At 40.1% G+C, this 18,193-nt stretch overlaps 1 protein-coding gene across 2 annotated transcripts in view; it reads right to left on the bottom strand.

Moving 5' to 3' along the window:
- Positions 1 to 18,193, bottom strand: part of PRDM5 (PR/SET domain 5) — a 209,615-nt gene that overhangs the window by 131,439 nt on the left and 59,983 nt on the right. For both annotated transcript variants that reach the window (XM_032633777.1, XM_032633779.1), the window contains exon 3: positions 9,847 to 9,969. In XM_032633777.1, coding sequence (XP_032489668.1) covers positions 9,847 to 9,969 — 123 coding nt within the window. The remainder of the gene's footprint in view (positions 1 to 9,846; positions 9,970 to 18,193) is intronic.

Raw genomic sequence — 18,193 nt, 5'->3', positions numbered from 1 at the left:
ACTCCTCTTCCACTGGACTCTGTTCCTTCTTGACGCAATGACGCACCACAGACAGCGGCCTACAACCCAGTAAGCAGTCGTCCTTTCTCCTTTCCCCAACCTGTCTTTTCTGAATCATGTGAGATTTCCAAAGAGGACTAAGACACAGCTATGGATGATTAGATTCGGTTCTAAGGTAACATTGCTCCTAAGGCCTTGTGAGCCAGTTTCCCCAAAATCTTGAATTTAACATACTTAGCCGAATTGTGCAGCTTACGTCAATTGAAAGATACATAAATTGTAAGAGAAATTGTACACCTTCTTCTGAATATTTTATCAGTTCAATGATGGAATGTGGCACTTCACGTTTTACTTTTTATTGCCTAGTAGTGGCTGAACCTTTTATGAGAATCTGTTCATGAAATGGATAGAGTCGTTTTCTCTAAATAGAAATTTCCATAGAAAACCCAACTGTCACTGATAAATAAATAAATGTGGCTAATTCTAGTGTTTTCTGTTATATGCATTACATTGATTGCACTTTGCAGTTTATTACCTATTTTAATACCAATCATTAAAAACGAAATCTAAAACACATCATAAAATGTATCTCCAATTTTGAAAAACAAAAACAAATCATTTCCTTCTTTATGTTCACACACAAAAAAATCTTGCCTGGCAACAAGTAGTATGTATACTTAATTTTAGGTGTCTAGATTTTAACACTTAAAAATAAATTTCATATATAATATATAAGCAATATATATATAATATATATATTTATTAGTTTAATTTCTTCCTCTGATAAATGGGGTATTCATGTTGTTTGCTTCACTGCATCAATAACAACTGTCTCTTCTTTTCACTATATTTTTTAGCAACTAAAAGATTTTAAACTTTCTTCTTTTTAATTTCTACCATACCTCTTCTTAAACTTTGTAATGGCATAGGCTGGTTCCAGTGTATTTAATGCAATGTTGATTAATTCTCAAATACCAATCTTTCATTATTACATTTGTTAAGTGTGATTTCAAAGAACCCTACCACTTCACAGCAAAGACCTCCTGTCCCATTAACCTTTGCTATTTCATTCCTCTATATCCCAGGTTTCTGAGTTAGTCCAGACTGGACTGTCTAGCTGTTACTCAACAGAGTATCTGAATTTAAGACTCGGATTGTCTGTGGTTATGTCTGTAAAAGGACTTGACATAATGATGAGGTGCTATTGGCCACACAGTCATCTGGCTAAGAGATAAAAATGCCTACACTGTAGACTGAGATGTGTACACATGTACCATACATACTCAGCAGGGACAGAGTGAAAGTGTCCCTGCCAGACCAAATACTCACAGGCACGCAAACTGCAGGCCAGAGTTCAAGTGGAAGCATTTGCTCTCGGTCATTTCAAAGGAAATAGACATAAGGGTTTTCCAAGTTGCCAAGGCGCACGCAACTAGGTGTACCAGTTCCGGAAAAAGTCAGCAGAGGAGTCACGTGAGCAAGCACCCACTGGGCCCCACTAGACGCATCCATGCAGGGTGGGCAGTGTGAAAACAAACGAAACTGACACAGACTGTTCTTGAGGAACTCCGACTAGTGACAGAAATTCATAGGTAAATAAATCATTTCTCTAAGTGAGACCATCGATACATTACGTGGTTTGGGTTTCTGCTCTGGTGGTGTGGGGAATATTTTTAATTAAATATTTTTTAAGTTTTAAATTTTAAGTTTTAAATCCAATATTAAATAGAATTTAATTCTAAATGAATAATAATAATAAATTTAGATTAAATATTAAAAGACTCAGCACCTTTTCCTCCACAAAGAATCATTTCACAGAATTTCTATTTTCAATTCTATTTCATACATTCACTATCTCTAACACCCTGTTACCAAAGGCCCCAAATCAATTAGGAAACACACACTCTTCAGCCCTCTGGCTTCCTTTTGGTTAATGCTTTGCTGGGTTACAAAATTATGAGCCTTTTAAGTGATTTCTAGGGATGCTCCCCACTAGTATCCAGCATTCACTGAAAGACAGCTGAGAGCAGGCAGAATGTAGACATGTTCTTTAGGAAACAACCAACCTGCACAAAACCTGCTTCTTTAAGAAAGCTGAAAAGTGGCTTAGCACAAACATCATAATGATCCCAAACCTATCTCTAAGGTTGCCAAACCACTGTATCTAGTAAAGGTCTCTGCACAGCACAAGACATCTTCTACGTCAGGACATTTCTTGCATCTATAAAGTCCTAATTATCTTTCCAGAGGGAAGACAGGCCACACAGCCACAGCCAGCAAAGTCACGGTAAACAGTGGTCAAGTGCCCTTAGCAATCACGTGTGTCCCTGTGCATCCAACAACCGAGGTGCCCAGGAGCCGGGATCCAGGCGTCTGCAGCCACAGTCAGGGGCGGGCCCCTTATGGTTCCATCATTCCATCCAGCAGGTTGTCCTGTCAGTGGTGAATGTTTACTGAGAAGTCTTCTACATGCTTAGAATTATATTAGCTACCTTGAGAGGAATTTAGAGGAAATAAAACAGATTTCGTTCTGTTTTACATAGAGACAAAACTATAAAGACAACAACTATGGACATGGCAGGGGTAGTGATAATGCAAATACTTGCTAACATATATTGGCACATACAGGGGTCAGGGGTTTTGCATATGTTATCTCATTTAATATAATCCTCACAAAAATCCAGTGAGGTAGGTATTATTACCACTAATTCACAAAGAGGAACAGAGTTTTAAAGATTATTTTTACTGCTATGAAAACAGGAACTAGATCATCTTTTTAACTATAATATCTCCAATGTTGAGCACAGGCCCTGGCACACAGCAGACGCTTGGGAGCTATCGGTTGACTGAATGAGTTAAATAAATTGCTCAGCCAGTGAGGTTAAGGGTCAGGAAACTACTGCTTAAAATGGCCTTCCTTAACAGTATCCGAACTGGGCTGGGTTCTGCATTCCTTCTGATTCTATATCAAGGCCTCATTTTGTCATTGATTCTAACCTTACCCCTTCCTTCTATAAAGCACATCCCCCACACTGATCATTGCTGTAGCCAGCCTCGAAGACGGCCTCCAGTGACAACCCACCTCCTGGTATCCACACTCCCGTGGAGTCTCCTCCTGCACTGTGCCATGCTGGTCTGCGTCTGTGTGACTAACAGCATCGTACAGAAATGATGGTATGGTAGGTCATTTCCAAAAGTAGGTTATAAAAGACTGCTGCTTTCTCTCTCTCACATCACTCTCAGAGAAGCAAGCTGTTTCTCTCTGTCGTGAGGAGTCCTAGGGAAGGTTTACACCGTGAAGAACTGAAGCCTCCTGCTGATAGCTATGTGAGCGAACTTGGAAGTGGAATCTAATCAAGTCTTCCGAGACCAAACAGCCCCAGCTGACTACCTGACTGCAACCTCGTGACAGTCCTGGAGCCAGAACTCCAGAACCACCCAGCTAAGTTGCTCCTGAATTCCTGACCCTCAGCAAAGGTATGAATAATAAATGTTTGTTGTTTTAAGCTGTTAAAATGTGGGTGAAATTTGTTACACAGCAAATATGTAACTAATGTAACCACAAATACATAGAGATAATATAGGCTAGATAAAAATCGTTCTGAAAAATATTATATGATATCACTTATATGTGGAATCTTAAGGAAAAAAGGGTACAAATGAACTTATTTACAAAACAGAAGTAGAGGCATGGATGTAGAAGACAAACTTACGGTTACCAGGGGTAGCGGGCGGGGTGGGGGAGGATAAATTGGGAGATTGGGACTGACATAGACACATTACTATATATAAAATAGATAACTAATAAGAACCTGCTGTAGAGCACAGGGAATTCCACTCAATACTCTGTAATGGCCTATATAGGAAAAGAATCTAAAAAAAAAAAAAGAGTGGATGTCTAACTGATTCACTTTGCTGTACATATGAAAACTAACACAACATTGTAAATCAACTATACTCCAATAAAAATTTTTAAAATAAGAAATGAAATAAATGTTTGTCAATGCAAAAAAAAATAGCTCAAAAGTCAAGCTCCAATAAAGCTCTAAAGTGATTCATAGAACCCTTGGATGAGTCAAAAGGCAACAACACATCCTACTCTATTGCTGGGTGACACAAGGACACTGGGAAGCAGGATGGTCTTCAATGGAGGTAGTTGAGAAAACTACCTGTATGGTTTCTGGATTGACAGACAAAGAAAATCCTACCTACTCGAAAATTTCCCCTATACCTAACCTGACATGCTCTGATTCTGAAATTTTACTTTTTTTAATTTCAAGAGATCTAAATGTTAACTTTATCTCATTTTTAACACATTAGCTAGCAGCTAAGACAAAAAGTAAGGAACCAAAGGGAAAAAGAGGCCAGGACAGATATTGCCTAGACATCACCTTTATATGAAAAGAAGAAAGTGCAACGCTTTGTAATGAATTATGGGTAGTTGGGGAACTTAAAAAAGATCAAAGAGTATGTGATGTAAATAACTTTAAAATATATTTTTAAAAATTAAATTGTTTTGCAAATTTTCAGCAGTTTCAAAATATGTAAATAGCAAGTTCAGACATATGGAAGTTTTTTTTTTTTTAATTGTTATTGGAGTATAGTTAGTTGATTTACAATGTTGTGTTATAGTTTCAGGTGTACAGCAAAGTGAATCAGTTATACATATACATATACCTACTCTTTTTTAGATTCTTTTCCCATATAGGTCATTGCAGAGTATTGAGTAGCGTTCCCTGTGCTACGCAGTCGGGCCTTATTAGTTAACTATTTTATATATAGCAGTGTGTACACGTCAATCGCAATCTCCCAATTTATCCCTCCCCCTGGAAGGTTTTTAAATCTGACTTTACTCCTTTATAATTTATCTCAACTCTAAGGTATTAGAGCACAGAGGTTCAGAGAGTAGACAGGGGAGATAATTCACCAGGGTTCAAATCCTATCCAGCTACCCCCAGGCTGTGTGGCTCAGACAAGTCACTTAGATTCTCTGTGTGCTAGTATCCTCATGTGACAAAGGGAAATGATAATTATAGTGTCACAGTAAGTATTAAGGTTTTAATACATATCACCATTTACTGGCGTATAGTAAGCATGCAGAAAGGGTTAGCTGCCAACATCATCATTATTAAGGATTAACTCATCCTTCAAGGTATCACTATGTATCTTAAAGATCTCTCTATACATATTCATTTTTCCTACCAATAAACTACAACCTCATTGAAAATAATAAACTGATAAGTAATAAAATTCCCCCACTCCCTGTAGGAACATACGGCAACAGTAGGGTTGGTATTTAAGACCTCATAGGACCAATTACTTGTGATTTTAATTTAGTTTAAATTTTTACCCTAGTGAAAGACAAATATGTACCTTACTGGAAGATAACCCATTAAAAGACAGACCTGCAAGTTATTTAACTGATATTTTATTGAAGAAAATTGCCAGAGAGCTGCACCTTACAATTCTGTAACATACAGAGTCTAGAAAATATTGTAGAAATACCATTTGTATAAATCTGATAGGAAAAAAATAGAAATAGGGAAGAAACAGAATTAGAGGAAACTATGTATAATTTTGGGTATAAGTGATAAATCCTTCTGATATTTCTTTTGGTTGGCTGCTTGGCTGGTACCATTCTGCATCAACACTATTTGATAAGCCTGTTGACCTTGGTGGCTTGATGACAATGGAGAAAGTACTATTTGGGCTCTAAAAACACGCAAGTTGCTGCTCTCCTTGGAGAGCCACATTTGATCTCCCACTTCTTCATACTGAAATGCCATGTGTCACCAGGAAAGACTCTGGGATAAACTGTCTAAGACTGTCCATCCTCTCACAAGGCACAGGTAGGAGAGCAAATAATATGTAATAAAATAGCTTTCCTGGTAATGGGGAAACCAAACTGACATCGGAATCGGGGTGGAGCTGTTTTGATACCACAAGCTCAGCTCAAAGCCCAGTGCCCTCTAGACTTAGACCACCCCATCCCCTGGCACCCCTCACGGAGTAGTGGACCAAGACCCAAATATTCTTCCATATGCTCCTTTTTTTTTTTTTTTTAGAACAACAAGCCATCTTTCATTACGTTGATAAGATAATATACTGTGAAAAGTCCCAGGAAAGGTATGTCTGGACACATGTCTTAAGAACATGAGATACAATACTCTAGCTCTGAAATGACTAAAGAATTCCAAGTTCCAACTTTAAATGTCATAATTCTGTATTTAAACAAATAGTTTTCTACCAAAAGATCAGAAATTTTCAAAAGCCTGTAAAACACTAAGTAGTTCAATTACTTTTCAAATATTACATATTTTTTTCCTTTAGTATAATAAAATTAGCATTTAATAAGAATCACCCGTTTCTTACGGAGCTTAAGAATTCTCTTGGTTCATTTTAAGCCAAATCTTTCATGTTTAGAATTTTCTGGTTTAGTTGGAAATAGTTTTCATGGGTCTGAACATCCACTTCAACTGATTATTCTGAAATGTGCGCATGTGGGAGGAATTGTTAGCCTATGAGACCCTTCTTCAGTAATTCAGATATTTAAATCATCATTTCCAAAGCAAGTCTTCCAAAATCAAATAAACTGCAAAACTAGAAGTATAACTGAGTCTCCAAAAAAGAGTTCCCATCCTCTGCCAAAACAGACCTCGAATTCTTAATCCCTTGTCCAAAAAAACTGGACCAAGTATTGACGTTTTCCACCAAGCAAGCCACAGAGCCACAAATGTTTCTCATTTACTTCACTCCTGGGACACACAGCTCAAATAAAAAATTTCCTGAATACCCTGAATTTCAGATGCAACTTGGAATGCAAGTGATTCATAATGCTTTGCAGGAAACATTATGATCTTCTCTTATCAATTCAGTGTTTCTGGAACGCAGTCCTCAGGAGATAATCCCAACTAATCAGAAGGATGATATCACTGTCAGCCATGTGACCCAAATATTAAGCTCTCTGCCTCTAGCTCAGATGTGATTTTGCACCCTGAGCAATCCACTTCTCCAGCTACTGTTCAAGTAAGAAAGACGTTACCTCAAGGGAGCTAGCAAAGATCCATACTGTGCTCCATGGCAAGAAACATGGTAGCACCGCACTCAACCCCCCCTTAGGAAAGGCCAAAACCACGTTAAAAGGAATTAAAGGCACTGTCATCACTTCTGCACCCAAAGACTCTCACAGTGGCCTCTGAACAGTCATAGATTCTAATTAAATTAAAGTGTGAAACTTCACATAGCCTCCAGCTAGTTTATGAGTCCTACTCTAATCCCACTCCCACTTCACCCCCTATTAGCAAGTCAAACAATAACATCTTGGAGTACCAAAGTTGCAACAGTCATCTTTTGTAGATTCCTATTTGCTTTCAAGGAAAGAAACACAGTTGAAATAGAGGAAGAAAAGTACTGCACTGAATACACCGAATTAACATGAAAACTGTGTAAGTCTTAGAAATCCTGGTTACCAAAAAGGAGAGAAGTGTAGGTGGCTACAATATGATGAAATAAACAGGGCATAGAGTAGCAAATCTGGGTAGCGAAAGATGGAGACAAACACTTACTGACAGTAATCCGTTAACTAAAGAACCCAGTATAAGCAAAATGTACAGTTGAAGGGCATTCTTCAACAAGGATAAACCTGAGAGATTCTGGGGCAAAACTCAAAGCTGAGCGTATTACACCTTGAAAGTTTGGGCAAATGGAGAGAGCTACTGATGCTACAGAAATAACAGCCAATAGGAAGAAATGCCCAAAAAGGAATTTGAGAACAGCTTAAAATCATTATTTAAGCATAAGAAGAAAAGAATCTAGTTTAAACAGAATAATATTCTCTAAAACACAATAATGAAGAACCTACAAAACAATGGGTTTGCCTAAATTAGGTTTCATGGTTCTACAGGCAATTTTGATATTGTTAACATTTACAAAGGAACACTTAAACTGAGTCTGTAAATTAAAATTAGGATATAACTGAAGATCCTGTGAGATAAGCATGCCTCAGAAAACCATAAAAAAATATAAAATACTTGAAAAAAAATAATGTCTACAAATTAAAAAAAGAGATCAACTTCAACGTGTGACTGGATCAACACATGTCATGAACAATCTAAAAAGTGGCTTGAATACAGCTAGCTGCCAAAAGATCCTATTTTGCATCCCCCACGTGGCCCTTTGGTAAGTCATCACTCATTTATCCATACCAAAAGAAACAGTAATCACACTGGTGATCCACTACTTCTTTTTACTGAAGAAATCTGGTGAGCTAATAACATCAGGAAATGAAATATTCTAAATGACTGTGTTTTCTGGTTACTTTAAAACCTAATTCTGTGCATTTTTCCCTCTTGCTCCTGTTGGTTTTAGACTTGGAATTGAGTGAAATCAGCATAAGCTCTCAGAGTTTTGAATAAATGACATAATATATATGAAGCTTCTAGAATAGTGCACATGGGTAAATACTCAAAGAACTGTTAGTTCCCTTATTCTTTTCCCTTCCCTCTTGCTTCTGCCAACCACAGCTTTGCTTCCTCTTCTGCAGTTGAGGATTCAGGAGCTGAGTTTTCACATGTGATAAGTTAATTCCCCAACAGAATGTAATGCTTCTTTATCCTCTTAATGATCTGTCCAATGAGTTTTAATTACAGAGCCTCTCTAAAAACGCCCTGCCTTGACCTTTTCTCTTCTTCCCTTAATTTCCACTGAGGGATCACCGAAGTTCAACTCACAGTTTGTATTAGAGACTGGTGTTGTGTATAGCACTATACTAAGATACAGGGATACAGAATTCAGGAAAACATTGATCCCACCTGGCAGAGTTAATTTTATGTGCCAGCTTGACTGGGCCACAGGGTACCCAGACAGTCTTTCAAACACTACTCTGGGTTTTTCTGTGAGGGTGCTTTTGAATGAGATTAACGTTTTAATGCATGAATTTGAGTAAAGGAGAATGCCCTCCACAATGTAGGTGGGTCTCGGCCAATCAGCTGAAGTCCTGACAAGAACAAAAGGGTCTCCTTCCCCCAAGTAAAAGAGAATCCTTTTGCCAGATGGTCTTTAAACTGGAATATCCACGCTTCAGGCCTGACAGCCTTTCAAGTGGGACACTACCTCTTGCTGATTCTACAGCAGCCTTCCAGTCATCAGACTTGAACTAGACCATCCATCAGCTGTTCCTTGTTCTACAGCAGCCTGTTGCCTCTGGACTCAAAGTGGGACATCGGCTCTGCAGATTTTGGACTTGCCAGCCTCCAATTCCTTACAATGAGCCTCTTTCTCAGTCTCTTTCTTTCTGTCTCTGGATGGATGGATGGACGGACTGAAAGATACACAGCTACACATCATAGATATAGATATACAGATATAGATACATAGATCCTATTGGTTCTGTTTCTCTGAAAACCCTGAGTAATACAATACCCTCAAGAAGCTCAGAGTACAGTCATAGGGATATACCCAAATAAACTTTCTCCATGAAGCCTTTCCCAAACAATAACACAGAATATGGTGCTATGAGCCAAATAAACCATCAAACAGAAAAACTATCAATAAACATTCACTGAGTGAATTAAAAGTACTTGAAAGCAGAATCCGCCAAGGACAATATCAGCCCATGTAATTCATTCCCTCAAGGATTCTCATAAAGTGAGTGATCTGGTGTCAATTTACAGCTAGGCTTGCCCTTTCCTGCACATGCTGCCTAGATGAGATTTCTCTGCTTTTATGAGTTAGTTACTGTTATTTGAAGCAGGTCATTGGGAAATAAATTTAAAACAGGGAGTACAGTTATAAATTAGTTCACTCCCCTCGCAGTACAGAGTACAAATAAGAAGCAAATAAGCTCACTTGAATGGCAGCCAAGTTCTTCTGCTCCTGAGATGGTGCCTCATGAACAAAGCGAAGCCAGTTGGAGTGCCGTGGGTTGGTAGCATCCAATATGTACAGAACTTCTCCCTTACTCCCACGAACCTGAAACATAAAAGCTCCTGAATTTATACTTGAAGTTAATATTAACCATACTAAATAGATTATCCATACTAAAAATAACATGATATTTTTTCATAAGTATTACCTTTCTTATTAACAGGTGTTGAATAGATGCTGAAGATTAACATCCGTTCTTCCCTTTAAACATATGTACAAACAGAGCCTACTTTAATTTGGCAGATGTCTAGATGACTCACAATTGCAATCAACTCTCAGAAACATCCTGTGTTGATAGCTCTTTTCTGGTCAAGATTATTTATTTGTAGGTGTATTTCAATATATGTGTCACAAATGCAATTGTTCAGGGGATAACTATAATTGCAAACCATCCCCTTTCTTTCCACCCAAGACGGCAGGGCTGCTTGGTTCCCCAAGTGGGAGGGGTGGAGCTGGATAAATCCTTTCAATTTCTCTCTCCACCTGCCTACGGAATCATTTCCATATGCGGAGAATCTGCTAATCTAACCAGTGGAATCTGACATCCCCTGGGCCACAATTCACATTTTTAACTAGTGGATGAATAAAACAAGTTCAATTTTGTCTTTTCATGGCCTGCTCATGTCTTGCTGAGAATGACGGTGAGCTCTCTGTTTTTTGTTTCTTGCCATAAACCCTCCCGGTCAGATTTACTCAACTCTCAATCAAGGGAAGAGGGTAACTGCCAAAGGAGCAAGTACTCCACTGGGCATTCTTGAATCCAAGTTGCTTCGAATCTAGCTTCTCAAAACCTCTGCATTGTAGGGTACTGAGTACTTGCTCAGTTTAATAAAGCATATACCAATCTCTACCCAATGTTCATTGTGTGTTTATATTCAACTGGAATCGAGGAGAGGAGGGGGGGAAGCAATGAGTGATTAGCACTCCACATCTCTAACACCAAGTAACACAAATATAAACACTATACCTTCACTGACTTGGAGTGGGAAAAAACAAATTCCAGACCTCCAAACTTTTATAAAGTAAAGCACAACTAGCCTAATAAGGTACGTATTTTCATGATACATTTGGACAATCATTCATTCACTGAACAAATACTGATTGAGTCCCTACCATGGTGCCAAGTACTGCTAATGCACTGGGAAACTTTCAGTGAACAAGACAGATAGATGAAGCCTGACCTCACAGCACTTAAGAGCAAACAAGCACAGAATATAACTTCAGGTAAAGGTAAGTGCTATGAAGACAACTAAAGCATAAGAGGAGGATGCAGAGTGAGGGGAGAAGGGTTCTTCCAGATGAGCTGGTCAGGCAACGCCTCTCTGATGAGATGACCTGAAAAGAGTCCTAAATGAAGGGAGGGCACAGCCCAGGGGAGAGCTCAGGAAAGTGTGGTTCCAGGCTAGAGGGAACAGCAAGTAAAGGGCAAAAAGAAAGGCCCTGAGTTGGAAACAAATTAAGAACAGCAAGAAGGTCATGAGGCTGGAACAGAAGGAGCACCAAGACAATGGTGGGCGTTGAGATCGGACAGGCTGGCATAGGCCATGGTGGGCGTTGAGATCGGACAGGCTGGCATAGGCCATGGTGGGCGTTGAGATCGGACAGGCTGCCATAGGCCATGGTGGGCGTTGAGATCGGACAGGCTGCCATAGGCCATGGTGGGCGTTGAGATCGGACAGGCTGCCATAGGCCATGGTGGGCGTTGAGATCGGACAGGCTGCCATAGGCCATGGTGGGCGTTGAGATCGGACAGGCTGCCATAGGCCATGGTGGGCGTTGAGATCGGACAGGCTGCCATAGGCCATGGTGGGCGTTGAGATCGGACAGGCTGCCATAGGCCATGGTGGGCGTTGAGATCGGACAGGCTGCCATAGGCCATGGTGGGCGTTGAGATCGGACAGGCTGCCATAGGCCATGGTGGGCGTTGAGATCGGACAGGCTGCCATAGGCCATGGTGGGCGTTGAGATCGGACAGGCTGCCATAGGCCATGGTGGGCGTTGAGATCGGACAGGCTGCCATAGGCCATGGTGGGCGTTGAGATCGGACAGGCTGCCATAGGCCATGGTGGGCGTTGAGATCGGACAGGCTGCCATAGGCCATGGTGGGCGTTGAGATCGGACAGGCTGCCATAGGCCATGGTGGGCGTTGAGATCGGACAGGCTGCCATAGGCCATGGTGGGCGTTGAGATCGGACAGGCTGCCATAGGCCATGGTGGGCGTTGAGATCGGACAGGCTGCCATAGGCCATGGTGGGCGTTGAGATCGGACAGGCTGCCATAGGCCATGGTGGGCGTTGAGATCGGACAGGCTGCCATAGGCCATGGTGGGCGTTGAGATCGGACAGGCTGCCATAGGCCATGGTGGGCGTTGAGATCGGACAGGCTGCCATAGGCCATGGTGGGCGTTGAGATCGGACAGGCTGCCATAGGCCAGATTGTGCACTGACCTGGAAACCAAGAAGCCACCCCTACAGGTCAAGTTACCCAAAAGCTGCTGTGTAAGAACATCTGCTGCGTGCACTGCAAGGACTGATATTCAAGATTCTAATACATATTGTCTGGGAAAAAATACAGTTAGCCTGCCCCTTGTATCTTATATCTGCCATGCTTCTCAAACGATCCCTGTTTTCTTAAGGGCCCAAGGATCCTCAATAATCACTTAAAAATCTCTCTAATAAATGGCAGACCCTCACTGGAAAGCAGGGATTTAATTTTCAATACTGTAATCGCTAAAAGAACGTAAGACTATAAATACGTCACATTTACATCTCGTATGTTTAGGTGTGAAGCTATGGGAATTTCTCACTAAATAACAATCTCACGCTGAGATCTGCTTTGGGAGGCCCTTGAAAACTGTCCTGCCTTCCTGCTTACCCGTTAACTCAGAACCCTCACTGCCCACTGGGTGATGCCAAAAATGTCCAGCCGCACTGCTGGGAAAAACAGGACACTCTACAACCCCTCCTCAAAGAGGACACCAGTTCACATGTGTTTAAGCAGAGTAAAAAGGTAATTCTAAATATCTGGGTACAATAATATCTAAATATCTTTCCAGGCTCCTCCACAGCTACAGTAACAAAACTGTTTATACTGACAAACAACTAAATTAAGCAGAACAGGGAGCATCGCCACTAGATACCTGAAAGATAAATTTTCTCAGAACTGAAATCTAAAACCTACAACTGTTGTTGAAATCCACACAGTCCAACTAATTCTATGTAGGGAAACACCAGCGTGCTGGCCCATGGCAGACCTCACTTGAGAGGAGAGAACTACCTACAGAAACTGGATAATGGCTCTTCTTAGTTACACATTTGTTACCCAGTATTAAGTACAATATGTATCAGATGTGTTTGACATTTGAAATTCTTTCTTCAAAGATGTGAAACACAACAAAGATGTCTCTGTGACTTATTATAATAAGCCCATTTTACCAGGGGCATTGTTTGTTCCTTATTTTTTCAGCTTTTTCCCAGGCCCTTTGGCTCCAGCTACGTTGAATGACTCAGCAACTCAATTCCAGTCCATTAGATGTATGCACTTTCTGGTTGTCTATTACCTTCTCACATCATATTCTGGCTTAAGAGACATGCACAGTTTAATTTTTTATTAAAATTCTTACAAGATTTGTCACATTCAGGGGGCTTCCCTGGTGGCGCAGTGGTTGGGAGTCCGCCTGCCGATGCAGGGGACGCGGGTTCGTGCCCCGGTCTGGGGGGGTCCCGCGTGCCGCGGAGCGGCTGGGCCCGTGAGCCATGGCCGCTGGGCCTGCGCGTCCGGAGCCTGTCCTCCGCAACGGGAGAGGCCACAACAGTGAGAGGCCCGCGTAACGCATAAAGAAAAAAAAAAAAAAAAAAAAAAAAAAAAAAAATATATACACAAGATTTGTCACATTCCATAATCTCAATTTATATATTATCGCTTATACTCTCATAACAACACTATAATGATATACTACAGTGGCCTACACGTTCATATTTGAGATAACTTGTTTTGTTCATTAACAAAGCCATTGCCCATTTGTTTCACTCTAAACATACTTACCCAAGTGACTCTTAAGTCCCTGCACAGTCTTTGCAGGCTACCTGTTTTCTCCAGCTTTCGAGTGGCTGGTCCTTTCCTTGTTCCTCCATTCCAGTCCTCAACACTTCACTGCAAGCTGCTGGATTATCTGCTCACAAGACTTTTATCTCCCTACCCTAACCCCAGCATTCTCCTCACTGAAATATCTAAGAGACATCCAAGGATAATCTAATCCATCTTTCCTCTTCCCAGAGAAACCAAATCAAAAAAACTCTAGACAGATGGCTATTATTAAAGTCTCCATCTATCTATTTTAATTTGATACTGAACCCTGAGGGAATAAATTGAACATTTTTTTAAAGACTAATGAATAAAGAAGATCCAAAATTCCTCTTAGTACCATGTTCCAGCATCGAACTGACCTTTGCAGCCAATGTGTATTGTTTTTCCTTTCAAAACTAGTCTTCCAAATGCCATCTTATTCTATTTGAATTTTCATGGAAATGAAGTGTATTGGTTACTGTCCTACTGATGGTCATCTTCTGAATACCTGGGGCCTACAAAGAAGTCAAATTCTCATCTTGTAGTAAAAACCATCTCAATCCCAAACTCTGATCTGCACAGTCTTCCTAAGCCAGTTACACAAAAATAAGTTAGCTAAAGTAGGAAAGGGAAAGGAACCCTCATGTGAAAATGAAAACCTTCCCCCTTTAATCCAGTCATTCATATCTCTAGGACTTTGTCGCTGTATATTAAATGAAGATTATCACTGCGCAGGAACTTGGCAGGTTCTACTCTCTGTCAAATGCTACCGACATCCTTTTGCAAGGTCCAAGACAATGTGCTACAACGGATCTGTCTTTTTTCCAGATTAAAGATCAGCAGCATTAAATATGTCACAGTTTGTCTTCCCACCCAGCAAAGGACAGAAGAAATCACAGAAAGATTCAGCTCAACAAAAGTAAACCCTAACATGTAAATGAAAGAAATGGAAATGTGTAATCCAATAAAATATATAAGAATTTTTCTTTCCTTAAATTTAAATATTTTCCCTGTTAAATTGTGTCAACTATAGACAGAAAAGCTTATTTATTACTTGGATGGTTCATTTTCACAGCAGAAGGGTCGACAATGTTACTCTATTTTCCTTCAATTATTTTGAATGCCTGAGGAATCTTTCACTCAACACATACAGGACATCAGGGTTCCCAGAGCAAAGCTAATCAGCCAGATTGGTCCCCAGACATGGCAAAATGTACCCAGTGGAATTTTATTTAACATATGGTAAAATTTAATGGCAGTGAAATATAGTCAGTTCCAAAAATATACAAATAATATCCTTAATTAGAAGTCACAATATGTTATGTTGATTTATTAAAGAAAATATATTTTCCTTTCTGTCTTTCAACAAGACTTTTCAAAGAAGGTAGTTTTAAGAACTAAGATTTAGAGTATGGATGTCTTTAGAGGATAAAATGTCATCATATTTTTGTATTTAAATTACAGGCATTCTTTCGGCAATTGTTTTTAACTGAAGTAAGGCCAGATGCCCAGCCTTCAGTATTTAATTACCCAGGCTTCATGATATCTTTAGGACCACAGAAAACTAAGTGTGCTCAAATAATCAATTCTGACAGCACACTGTTGTCAGATTTAAACTAAAGAGACACACTTTCAGAAATCAGCAAAGATCATCCCTAGGAAATGCTAATGATTTACAGTTTCTAAGCAAAGGGATGGTTTTTTCCTGTTGATTTTTTTTTTTTTTTTTGCGGTACGCGGACCTCTCACTGTTGTGGCCTCTCCCGTGGCGGAGCCCAGGCTCCGGACGCGCAGGCTCAGCGGCCACGGCTCACGGGCCCAGCCACTCCGCGGCATGTGGGATCCTCCCGGACCGGGGCACGAACCCGTGTCCCCTGCATCGGCAGGCGGACTCTCAACCGCTGCGCCACCAGGGATGCCCTTTCCTGTTGATTTTTCAAAGTATTCAGTCTAAAATTCTTCCCAGCTTTGGTGCCTTTAAACACACACACACATATCACCGTAGCATATCTACTTATATCTCCCCCACATAGTGTCTCAGGATCCTAATCCCCAGAACCCCCGTCCTCAGACGGCAAAGCACACAGAGAGAAAACACAGGCTTTTACAGATGACTCTTTACTGAATAACATCCAGAATATAATACACACAAAATTAAATAACTTAAAAAGACTGATGAGAAAAATAAAGTCTCTTTTTCATTATAAATAATTAGTGCCCTAAATATTTCAAGCTGGAAGGAACCTCAAGAAGGCATTCTAGAGTGGTAAAAAATGGTAAAAATGCTGGACCAGGAATCAAAAGGCCAGATGTGATCCAAGCTCTGACTGTATCGCATAGGGTGAGTCATTTCCTCTAGCTGAGCTGAGCCATGGTCTCCTGACCTCTAAAATGGGGATGACAGTCCCTGCCCTGTGACCCCACAGACACCGCGTGAGCCTCAAAGGAATAAGATGCATGACTTCTTTATACCAATGAATATTTTGCAATCACAAAGTTATCAGTACACTGAGGAAAGTGAGGCTCACAGCAACTAACAGACATTCTTAAAGACGAACACTGCTTTCAACAGCACAGCTGGGCACGTATGTACCATTTTTCTGCCATGTCAGCTTTTTCAAGGAACAAACATGAAGGATATCCTAAAAACCCCTATTCAAACCCATATACATACAAGTAGCCTCTGCTTGGACACCTGAAGTAAGAACAGGTGCCATTACTAGGTAGTAGCAAACCCAGGTGTAGTTTCAGCTGAGTTGACACTCTTCCTTACGCCAAATTCAAACATGTTGCTCTGTGACCAACTGCCTTCGATCCCAGCTCTGTCCCTTCAGTAGTTTTAATTTCTCTCCTACATACATATAGCCCTTCAAATTTCTGGAGGCAGGAGTCCCTCCTTCTCTACATTTTCTCTTCTACAAGAAAATAACTCTTTCCTTGTCTGATATGATAAACGTTCCTTCACCATCCTGGTTGTCCCCTTATAGATGCACACTGATCTGTCAAAACTCTCTTAACACGGGACAGGAGTCAGCACACAAAGGACTATTATGATCTGGGCACTGTCTCTACTGACGCAATTTAAAATCACAAAAGCTTTTTTGGTTGCCACGTCTTAGCTGAGGTTGCCTTTTTAATCACGTAAGCTGTATCAAGGAAGTTCTCCTGATACCGTCAAAGGCAAGTTTAACTGAGGAACTCGGCTAGGTTTCTGTAGGTAAGCAAATCCTGTACTTGGGCACCTGTACAGATTGTTTCAGAGATGGAAACCTTTTATTTGGTACTGTCTCAATAAATATTTTATTCACTAAAAGCTCAGCTAATGTGTCTTTTTTTTTTTAACTGTCTTGCCTTTATTCCCTTTAAAAGTTCAAAAATAATTTATAAGAGGTAATGAGAGACTTACTTTAAAAGCACTCCATATCTTGCTTTTCAAAGTACTTTTTAAATTGGGCTAATTTTTTAAAAGAAGAAATAACTGACATGACAACGTGAAAGACACAGTGAAAAGCATATCATCTTTTCCATGGTAAATTTATGAGAGTGCCTTAGCAGTGTAGCCACTGTCCCTTTCTACAGTTTTACAAACATGTTCAGACAGTCAGATTTCAGTGACATTTTTGGATAGACTAGTTTTTTACTGCATACAGAATAAAGTAAGTTTAGCTGGCATTAGCTTATTATACCCACCGCTTTAGGGGTTTTCTGTAAAGAACATGCAAAAGATAGTGTATAAATACGGTGGCATCCATTTGGACTGCTTAGTGGCTTTTTTTTTTACATTTGATTTTGTCAATATCATAAGGCAGGTAACTTCTCTATAAGTAAAGTATTATTTCACCAAGGAATCAGAAAACCACATTAATAAAGTCAGCATGTCTTTTGACAATTTGGTGTGATCCATCAGATCCATTAGAAATGATTCACAAAACTTTAAATCTGGTTAAAGTTTTATGAGCCTATAGCGTTGCTCTATTTTTAATACAGATTTGAAACTTAGACAAAGCCTTGAAGTCAGCTTTTGGAGAACCCTCCCTACGGTATGTTAAAAGGGCACAGAAAACATGGCAAAAATAAGAAAACTTTAGTAGCAAAATTCTACTTATCAGACATGAAAGCATTTCAAAGAGTTGGTCATATAAAAAAACAATGATAAGATCCAGAGATCATAGTTTTGATACTATTTTTAAAAGATGATGCTTTG

Source organism: Phocoena sinus, chromosome 5, assembly GCF_008692025.1.
Source record: "Phocoena sinus isolate mPhoSin1 chromosome 5, mPhoSin1.pri, whole genome shotgun sequence".
Lineage (NCBI taxonomy): Eukaryota > Metazoa > Chordata > Mammalia > Artiodactyla > Phocoenidae > Phocoena > Phocoena sinus.
The sequence above is the reverse complement of the archived record's forward strand: the minus strand, read 5'-3'. Positions and strand labels throughout refer to the sequence as shown.